This window comes from Caenorhabditis briggsae (assembly GCF_000004555.2).
Source record: "Caenorhabditis briggsae complete genome, chrX, whole genome shotgun sequence".
Taxonomy (NCBI): Eukaryota; Metazoa; Nematoda; class Chromadorea; order Rhabditida; family Rhabditidae; genus Caenorhabditis; species Caenorhabditis briggsae.
In genome coordinates, this window is record NC_013491.2 from 4292434 (window position 1) to 4303298 (window position 10865).

A 10865-nucleotide genomic window follows, 5' to 3' on the forward strand; every position below is an offset into this window, starting at 1 on the left:
TTGAAATTTTTTCTAGGATTAGGATTATGTTTTTCTTCTTACCTGTTTTTTCTCATCTGTAACGGGGGGATGAACACTCAATAAGAGCCAAAAAGGAACAATCCGTACTAATGAGATATTACTAATCAAGCAAAGCGCCAGTCATCAAAGCCAATCGCTCTCCAAGGAACACCAAATCCTATCTATTTCTTTTCTTTTGTGACTAATCCCACTTTGCTCATTCTTCTTCTTCTTTTTTAGTAATTTTTTTCGCATGTCAGTTTTTGGTCTTTTGATAATTTTAAAAACAAACTATTCAGATGTCTACTCTATCGACATCTGAGCCAAATGCTCAGAATCTTGTGATGGGTACAGCTCCAGAATCGGGTGAGCTTCCAGCTGGACGCTTCGGAACTATCTTCCTGGGTTTCATGGGAAATTCTTTGTTGCCGGTGGGTTCTTTAGGATCGATAATAAGAAACTAACTAAGCAACTTGACAAGGGAATTTGAACACTTCACAAACCCAGATATTGATGAAAATATTTCAGGATGGATCGGAAATCGCCTACCTAGACGTTTCTGAAAATGTTAGAATCCGGCCGCCAGTTTCAGCCGAGTTATATCAGTTTCAGTACCAAAAATTGCCTTTTCAGTGTGAAAGTAGCATTTTCAAAGACGGGTTTCTCAAGTTCTAGGACGTTTCAAAGCATGAAATTTGTTATACTCAAATTTTGATGAAACTTGTATTTCATACTTTTTCACAATTTTTTTTTCAATTTGCGAAGAAATCTGGAAAATCGTCAACAATTCAAAAATAAAAATATTTTTGTTCTTGAGAAAAGTATGAAATATCAAATTTTATCAAAATTTGAGTATAACAAATTTCATGCTTTGAAAGATCCTAGGACTTGAGAAAATCGGTTTTGAAAACTATGCTTTTGCACTGAAAAGGCAATTTTTGGTACTGAAACTGATAAAACTCGGCTGGCGGGCGGATTCTAGAATTTACAGAGATGTCTAGATAGGCGATTTTCAACCTATCCTGAAATTTTCATCAATATCGGGGTTTGTGAGGTATTGAGGTTCCCTTGTGAAGTCAATGTTTTTTAATAAAACACGTTGTTTCAGATCACGGTCAAGAAATACAACGGAGTGCGTCGTGAGAAGGGAAGAGGAGTCTCCATCACCAAGAATCTGAGCATTCGTCACCCAGAGGCGCCGACAAATTACTCGGTATGATGAATAAGCCCCAACAAAACATATTGGTAGAATTTCAGGTTGAAAAACTCACCAATCTGGTTCAAATCGTATTGGAGGAGCCGAAGAAGTCGTTGCATGGTGAGTCATAAGTTACATAAGTTATATAGATTTTGGAGCTAGTCTCTAGGGCATTCTTCTAGTTTTTCTGGAATGGTAATATGCAGTTAAAGAAGAGTTTTACGAAAAATATAATTTTCTTGAAATTTGGTTTAAATGAGTCTCTCGAGGAGTTGAATTTCTTTGTTTAACATTGGGGATACCGCGCTGCTATCAGCTGAGCTACAGTAGCGCAAACTAAAAAAGCCGCTTGATGACATACAGTACCACGTCGAAAATTTTGAAGGGTGTAAAACAGACCTAGACTAGAAACTTTGCATTCACAGAATATTTTGAAAATTCCTAGCTTTTCAGTTATTTCGTTCTACAAAAACAGGCAAAAAGGCTTTCAAAAATCGACAAATAGCTGGAAAACTAGAAATTTTCAGTTCTTCAAATGCAGTTTTCAATCTACGCCTGTTTTAGGTACTTCAAAATTCTCAAAGTTATCGTAAACTTGACATTCGAGCTACAGACTCCTGAAAATCGTCAAAATGACCGAAAATTAACTAAAAATGATTTCTGTATATCTTATTGGCCGGTACTGTAAATCAAACATTTTCAGATGACATCGCCTTCCATACTATGTACTATGACGAGCAAATCAAAATTGTCACATGCCAGGTAGTCAAAGCTTTGGATTACTTGCTCACCCAAAACATTTCCCATGGATTCCTTCATGTAAGCCGTACTACAAAACTACAAATCACAAAACCAACAAAATTATGCTTTTCAGACGAAGAACATCTTCATTGACAAGTACCAATTGGTAAAAATCACCGATGAGCAAAGCGATGACAGTCTCCACGACGACATGTCGGTTCAGAACATTCAGTTCATTGCGCCAGAATTGGCTGCACAGGAGTACACCATCACCCCAGAGTGTGATATTTGGAGCCTTGGAGTGATCATGTTCGTGATGGCCACCGGCTGCACACCATTCAATGGGGAGACTTTTGAAATTTTCATGTGCAACATCCAAAATGGAAGCTATCAGCTCCCAGTCAAGTGTTCCGATAAGGTCCGCGAATTGATCCAAAATATGATCAAGGTGGATGCTTCCGAGAGGCTCAAGTTGGTGGATCTCGTCAAGGATGAGTGGATCGAGATGTGCTCCTTCTGGCCATGTCTTGTAAATTTCGATGAGTGCATTCAACTCAACCTGGTTAAGAAACCAAAATCTGCTGGTGGATTCATGGACGGCCACAAACTTGGTTTCTTGTCCAAATTGGCTTTGACCAGCAGCCAGCACGAGGTCGAAATGGAGAAAAAATCGGAGCAACCTGAAAAGGAAATTCTTCTGGTCCCACCAAAGCCACTTTATCCAAAAAGCGAGTACTGGCTTCCAAACAAGTACAACGTCACTTTCAATGTGGTCAGTAAGTTTTTAAAAAATAAGAAATGAAGGTTTTTGATTTCAGTTTGCCGTGGAGAACAACCGTGAGGAGTGGGATCCAAATGTCACTCGTATTGAGAAGTGTAAAATGAGCGGCGGACTGGTTTGCATCAGAGTTGTGATTCCAGCACTGGAGGATCCAGAGCCAGAACTTGCCGAGCGAGCACAGGAGGTCGTGGTCGGTGACTACGCTCTCTTGGTAAGCTCCAAATATATAGTATTGATCTATAAGATATACAGAAACATTTTTATTTGTTGGTTCTCGGTCATTTTGACCATTTTCAGAAGTCTGTAGCTCGGCTGTCAAGTTTCCGACCAGTTTGAAAACTTAAAATGGACCTAGGATTGAACAATTCGCATTCACAAGATTTTTTGAAAATTTCTAGTTTTTCTGCTTTTTGCCTTTTTCTGAAATACACCTTTTCGGTCCGTTTATGTGCTAAATGGAAAAAAAACAGGCATGATCGAAAACTGGACAGCCGAACTCCAGACTCCTAAAAATGCCGAGAATCAACCGATACTGTAGCTTCAAATAGAGACTAAAAATTTCCAATTATTATTGATTTTAGGACTTCAAGCGCGACGGAACCACCATTGCCAAGACTGGATGCATTGCTCAGTTCAAGAACCGACGTGAGGCTACTGACCACTTCTGCCGCATCGAAGCAGAGCGCATCTGGAATCATTTGGATGTAATGAAACTTCATCATACCCTAAAATACTCTTAAAGTTATTTTAGATGTCAGTCTGTGGCCGTTGCCGTCGCGCTGGAACCGACGCTGGTAGTCATGAGAAGGAGACATGTCTTTACAAGATCTTCGCCGATGCTGTTGAAACCAAAGAAGTCATTTTCTGTGAGTTCTATCATCACCCATTAGCATTGTGAGGTATTTAAAATTCGTTTTCCAGGTCACCAAGACGACCGCTACCACATCAAGAGCTTCAACTTGGAGTTCCGTCGTGATGGAGGCCGTGTTAGTCATCTCAAACGTATCCAACGTCATGCTAACAAGATTGTCACCACCGTCGCATCCGGATGCCAGAAGTTGGTCTCCAGAATCCGTCGTCGTCGTATTCAAAACTAAATGCAACCCTGTTAATAGAAGCCGATCCCCCGTTGTCCGTCGTTCCGAGTTTTCCTGTTCTTCCGAGTTCCCCCAATTCAATTCTTGTAATAACTCTTCTAAATTGTAATTATTTGTAATCCACAAAACTATGCAACCGTCCCACCTCTTCTTCTTTGAAGCGAAACCCGTCTATCCCTTCTTTCCTCTGAAATTCATAATTTTCCACTTTTCCTGCCCTTTTAACGCATAACTTTTTTCCTTAGCTTAGTCCCGAGAAGACATCAGCACATTCCAGTAATTTGGTATGGATAACAATAAAATATTTAGCATCAGCAAAATTTTCATGAAGTGTAATCAATATTGGATACAAAATACCCGAAAATCGAGAATTCAATTAAGACGAAAGAAAAGGAAAAAGTATATGACGAGAGAAAAAGGATCAAATTTGGACGAATAGCACCTATTAACGGTTTTTCTTGACAAGCACACATTCAAAAAGAGATTAAAGCATTTGGATAAGTGAAAAATTGATTTTTGGATATCAGACGAACGCCGGTTCCGGTGCACTTGCACAGCACGACGTGAACTTGCCCTTGTCGCTTTTGATGACCCCATCCACATGGAATGCCGATGAGAATTCCTGAAAAATATTGTTTTGCAATGAGTGATGAAGAAAATTAGCATATAAATTGAGACGAGACTAAACAAACCTCGTTGTCATCCGATTCGTCAGAGTTCAAACTGCTAGCCGTTAGTCGTTCTCTCATTGCAGCCGTCAGTGTGTGGAAGGCTTCCTCGCAGTTGATTCCTGAAAATATGGAAAAAATAGGAAAATTGTTATTATTGAAAATACTGAGGAAATTTGAAATTTTTTGGATTTCCTCAATTCTTTTCACGTGGAGTTAGAAGGTCGAAAAACTAGATTAACACAAAAATTCGGAAGTCTCTCATTGAGGATTTCTTGAAAATGACTTCCGAAAAAAAGAAAAAACTATTATTTTCCGTAAAACCTGTATAAGAAGGGTCTGAGCTAATTTTCCTTACATTCAGCCCTTTTGCGAAATGTCATAAATGTGTTAACCGGCAAAATACTTCAGATATAATAATAAAAAATTTACCAGTTGATTGATTTTTGATATATTTAACATGAATCGAGATGATTGAGCCCGAAAATGAAGAAAGAGACCCTGCTAACACAAGGTACACGGTTTATGTTCTAAGTGTCGTGAAACCTGTATTAAAAAGACATCTACATTCACAAACCCCGCCTAATTCATCTTCGTCAATGTAAAAAGTGTTTCAAAAAAGCAAAGGTGGTCCGCTAATGAAATGCACTCAAAAAGACAATGGGTACTTTAATAACAGTTTCAAAGCTATATTTGAAGTGTTAAGCATTTAAACATTTTTTCAATACATCGGATTTGTGGAATAGAAAAATCTGAAATTTCCGATACAGTTTGACATTTAAAAAATCACAAAATACCGAATTTGCCCTGAAAGAAGCCCACGCAAACCGGCGAATTTGAGCTCGTTTATTTCGATTCCTGTGAAAGATATCAACAATTTGTCAACTGATACATTATTCATGATAATATCACAGAGGCTTTATCAGTTGACAAACTTTCAGTATTTTTTACAGGAATCGAGATAAATTGGCTCAAAGCTGAAAGCTAGGTAGGTTTCTTTATAAAAATCTTGCGGTAGAATTTTTTCACATTACCTAAATCTCCAATACAATTCAAGTCGCAGTTTTTCTTCATGACTTATCTAATTATCATTACACATTTTAGTGAATTACAATTTTCTAATAAAACTATTCAAATGATTCTCTCATTTCAATAGTAAAAACCCTCACCCGTTTTCGCCGACACTTCGTATAGTGAAACGCCCAATCGTGAAGCCAGTCTTTCAGCGCGATCGAAGTCAACCTGAAAATGCATAAGTAGTCATGTTTTTCATTCATCTCATTCACTATTACGATTCCGCCACACCGCACTCCATTAATGGAGTGTTGTATGCAGGAATCCGATAATTACAACAGCGCATAATAGTTACGATTAAGGATGTTTTTCCCCTGTCTTCGTTTCTTCATGTGTTGGGCCCTGCCTTCGATATTCCTTAGTGTTACAAATGTAACTCAATCAAATTGTTTGGACACATCCCTCATCCCTCATACACACACACACACACACACAATTCGTCAGTCAATATATAAAATGTGTGTGTAACATTGCTTTTGCACAATTCCGATTCACAACTTATGAAGAGAAGGTTTTCATTGTAATATTGTGTTGAAGAGTGCCCCCCGTTCCAAATGCCTCTTCAGAAAATTCCCAAAAAGTGCATCAAAGAGCTCTGGGAGGCTCGAAAAAGGCTCGAAAAACAAATTGAGTAGTAGTTCCCCCCTTCTATTCCCGCTCCGGACACTGGAACAAGATGGATGGTGGTCGAACGGCCTAATTGGTTGCACGAAACAAAAAAGAGGCAATGGATTCGGAGCTGCGCCGAGAGTCATAAAATTGATAGATTATGTCCGACAAATTTGCGCATTCGGGGGCTCGAGGTTTCAGTTTCTAGATTTAGAATTCACAGGCCTTGCCTGAACACTAAACCAATACTGGCCCCGGACTTTAGGGCCCTTTTAAAACATCTTTGCTCCCTCCCAACCTGTACTATGTTTGTTCTGATACAACATTGCTGCTTTATGCGTACATTAATGTATATATACATAGATGAAATTGGTTTGTTGGCTAGGAGGGAAGACACAAAAGCACCTTTGAAGAGGGGGACGGTCGACCTCTGTCTAATTCGGGCTAATAGGATAGTGGAAGAAGTGGGAAGACGACGACAGAATGGTACTTGTTGCACCTGCGCATTGAATTCTTAAAATAAGAATCGTATTCGTTATTCCAAGAACACGTGTCTTTTTTGTTCTACAGATGGTGGATGAATAATAATCGAATTTATGACCGTCAGGTGTAGACAGCTAAGCTCACCTTTCGCTCTTGATCCAAATCTGCCTTGTTGCCTACCAACATGAGTACGGCGTTTGCTGGAGCGTGCTGCTTAATTTCTTTCAGCCAATACTTTTCCATATTCTCGAACGACTTCTCATTCGTCATATCGTACACACACATTACTCCATGCGCCGAGTGGTAGTACGAGTTGTATATCGTTCGGTATCGCTCCATTCCAGCGGTATCCCACAGTTCTAATCGGATCTGCAATCAATTCGAAAATAATTGCTGACCAGAAAGATGGTTATCAGTGTGATTCATTTGTGTGGGAGTTTCTGATAAGAGACACCAAAAAATAGAGTGTTCAAAACTCCAAATTAAAAATCAATGTCTATTTTCTCAAAACGATATTTTTTCGATATTTGCCAAAGATTGGAACAGGAGAGGAAATCCTACATACACACAAAGGGTAAAGCAAACAAAAAAGGTTACCTTATCCCGTCCCAGTTTGATAGTTTTCAATTTGAAATCCACGCCTAGTGTACTAATGTGATCCATTCTGAAGTTGTTCTCGGCGAACCTCAGAAGAATGCATGATTTGCCGCAATTGTGATCCCCAACGACAACTATCTGTAATTGATTGGAATTGGTTGGACTAGGTTTGATTGATTAGAAGTCATTTTCTAGATTATTCCCTCACTGATCAAGTTTCAAGGTACCAAACTTGTACCAAACTTGGAAAATAGACTTCTTTCTCCTTAAAAACATATGCCCCTTGGGACAACTCGTTCCTAACTCCTAGCATAATTTGTTCATATATTTTCTACACCAGCAAACACACCAGCCGTCCATAAATTGTTTTCACTACTGTGTCTAAATCAGTTATGCGTGCCCGTGAAGGACCCCGTCTACCCCACAATCATCATTTTGTCCAAAGGTATTATACAAAATGATTATGAGGCATGAAATCATAAAATTCGGGTAGTTGGGAGGTGACTGGTATGCAGTAAGTTATACAAAAACTTGTTTTTCGTATGATTTTAGGATATTTAAATCCATTTTCAGGAGTCTGAAGCTCGGTAGTCAGGGTTCCGATCTGTTTGAAAATTATGGAGGGTGTAAAATAGACCTTGATGGAAAACTTAGCAGTCATAAGTTTTACAAAAATTCCTAGTTTTTCAACTATTTGCAGATTTCTGAAGCACGCCTGTTTTTTCCCATTTAGCACAGAAACGGACCGAAAAATGTGTATTTCAGAAAAAGGCAAATAGCTCAAATTATAGGAATTTTCAACTAATTCTGTGAATGCAAAATTTCCAATATAGGTCTATTTTACACCCTCCAAAATTTTCAAAGTAATCCAAAACTTGAAAGCCGAGCTTTAGATTTCTGAAAATGGTGAAAATGACTGAAAGTCTTCAGAAAACTACGTTTTTCTATATCTGGTACAGTAGATGGAAAAAAAACAACTTACCTTGAAAAGATGATTGTAGCTCATTGAAGCCTCTGGGATCTCCTGAAGGATATATGACTATATATGAGAAAAAGTGAAAACAAAGCGTTTTGAAAAAAAATATAAAATGAAAGGAAGATCTATGGGATGACTTGAGATAGATAAATGAAGATGTCAAAAAAAGCTGACGGGCAAAAAGGTTAGATGGAACGGCACGGGAGGCAGTAGAGTCTTCTCTTTCTTCTATCTCTCTCTCCCTCTCTCTCTCTCTCTTTTTATTCCCGTTGCGCGCACGCTATGTATGTGCCAAATAGTCGCGGGGAGGGCTTGGGAGATGGTGGGCGGGGTCAGTTTGCCAATTGTCTGCGCACTCCTTGCCGTTTTGTATGATATACGAGGGTTCTCTCGACGCGTCACCCGCATGAACCGTCTCTCTTTGACATCCCTCCCACACTCCCGCCGGGGGTCGATCTGTTTTCTGTCTCACTCAGGCTTTCCCACACTCACTCGGCCCGCTCCCGTGTCCTTTCCCGCGCTCTGAAAATTTTTTGCCTCACTTTCTCTGGTCTCTATGGAGCGCACAATTTATCAATCATACACTTGATATCTTTTCCTTGTCTCGCGTGTACGGTCTCTTTCTCCGTCTGACTCTCACGCAAAAGTTCGCGTAAGTAATTGACCGTTGTCATCAAGTACTGATGGAGAAGGACGAGCGATCTAAGCGGGTGATGGAGGGAGATGACGATCGGTGTCTTAATGGTGACCCTTGGACAGTACGGCATTGAAGAATGGGAAATTGAGATGTTTGAGAAAATTGGAACTGTTAACGATGAAAACTGTTAACAGAAAAATGAAAGATAAAAGAAATGTGATATGTGAAAATTGATAGGTTGGGTGAACTTTGAGATGGTAAAAAGCAGAAAAAAGAAGTATATCACAACTGAATTTCTAAGTTGAAATTAGAATTAGACCCTATCTACAGTTTAGTAGAAATTTTAAATATTAAAACTACTTTGATGAGTCACGCGTAGTCAGTCGGAAAACATTCGGAATGAAAAAAATCCTAATACAAAGTTTGAAAACATGAATCATGCATTTGTACAATCAGAAAAATGGGTGGGAGATAAGGAATCGGAAACAAAAAAAAAAGAGAAAGAGAGATACCATCTATTACTTTCCATTCTGATTGAAATCTTATGAAAACTTCTGTTCTCAAAAATCACAAGGTAATCAAATTTAAATTGAAGATAATCAAATAATTATGAAAATGAGATTTACAGTACTGGTAAAAAAAGTAAATTGTGGATTTTGGATGATGTTAATTCGATGTTAAACTGTTAAAAAAGTGCACATTTTTGAACACTTCAAAGCATACTTTATACAGTAGTGGTCAATAGGATATACTGGTTATAAAGTTGAATCTTGATCATTCGACCATTTTCGGGAGTCTGGAGCTCAGCTGTCTAGTTTCCGATCACTTTGAAATTTTTGGAGGGTATAACACATATCTAGATTGAATACTTCGAATTCCCAGGATTTTTCGAAACTTTCTAGTCTAGGTCTGTTTTACACTTTTGAAAATTTTCAAAAATTTGACAACCGAGCTTCAAACTCATATAAACGGCCTACAGTTCACTGAAAGTTTTGTTTTATATATCTTATTTATATTATGGACCGGTACTGCGAATATGTATAAATAAAACTTCAGTTTTGTTCACACATTTTCGTACAAATCCAACAAAGCTAGACGAACGATTTGAAATTGGCACCGTTCTCATTTCTGGGCTAATTTTGAAAATCTCGGTTTTTTTATCATCAATATAGAATACTTTCTCAGAATGTAATCTAAACTTTCCGAATCAATAAAAACCATTCCATAATACTTTTTTCAGGACTCCTGACTAAATTCTTCTCCGGTGATCTATATACAACATTTGCTCTAATAGAAGGCTGCCCAAAACGTCAATTTTGAGCTTAATCATTTCAATTCACGTGAAGGATATCAAACATTTGATAACTGATAATTTTTTATCATAATGTCACAAGCATTTTATTAATTGACAGATTTTCGATATCTCATGGAACCCGAGATGATTGAGCTAAAAAAGAAACTTGGTGCGGGATTCTATAAGAGCAAAACAGTAAATAAGTGGGAGCGTCCAATCAGAAAGAGCTTCCAAAAAATGAAATGTTTTTATTATCCATAAACTATTCAGTAGTATAAGAAATTTTTGATTTTAATTCAACATAATTACTATAAAATCTGCGAGTTTCAAATATTAATTGACAGCTTGATAATTTTTATCACATTTGAAATGAATTTAGGACCTCGTCGGGTGTTTCGGTGTTCAAAGATAAACGTACTAGCAATGGGACAAAATTATTGTCAAAGAGCATAATTATCTTTACAGACTAAATTGTTTAAAGAACCATAATCATCCTCACAGATGAAATTTTTTCAGAGAATCAAAGTTATATTTAATCCCTATAAATAAGGGGAATTATCTTAAAGGACCAACATTATTTTTGATCATCAAAATATCTGACAAAAGCAGTCTGAAAAAGTTATTAAAAGAATTTTTGGAATGAGCTTGAGGTTTTTTTTTTGAAAAAGTGCTACAAAAAAAATAGAAAATCTTACCCTTATTCTCTGATT

General features: G+C 37.8%; 2 protein-coding genes across 2 annotated transcripts; one reads left to right on the plus strand and one right to left on the minus strand.

The window, feature by feature from the left end:
* Positions 1–299: 299 nt before the first annotated feature.
* On the plus strand, positions 300–3817 carry CBG02096 (the record flags this gene model as incomplete). The annotated part of the gene is made up of 9 exons (XM_002643815.2): positions 300–431; positions 1109–1213; positions 1258–1318; positions 1902–2017; positions 2073–2711; positions 2758–2931; positions 3302–3424; positions 3472–3586; positions 3642–3817. 9 exons carry the CDS (start codon positions 300–302, stop codon positions 3815–3817), a joined length of 1641 nt encoding a protein of 546 aa, XP_002643861.2.
* A 523-nt stretch (positions 3818–4340) lies between these two features.
* On the minus strand, positions 4341–8254 carry CBG02097 (the record flags this gene model as incomplete). Its single annotated transcript, XM_002643816.2, has 6 exons — positions 4341–4439; positions 4510–4607; positions 5655–5727; positions 6796–7020; positions 7249–7386; positions 8231–8254. The coding sequence occupies 6 exons, from the start codon at positions 8252–8254 to the stop codon at positions 4341–4343; spliced, it is 657 nt and encodes a 218-aa protein (XP_002643862.2).
* Between the last annotated feature and the right edge of the window lie 2611 nt (positions 8255–10865).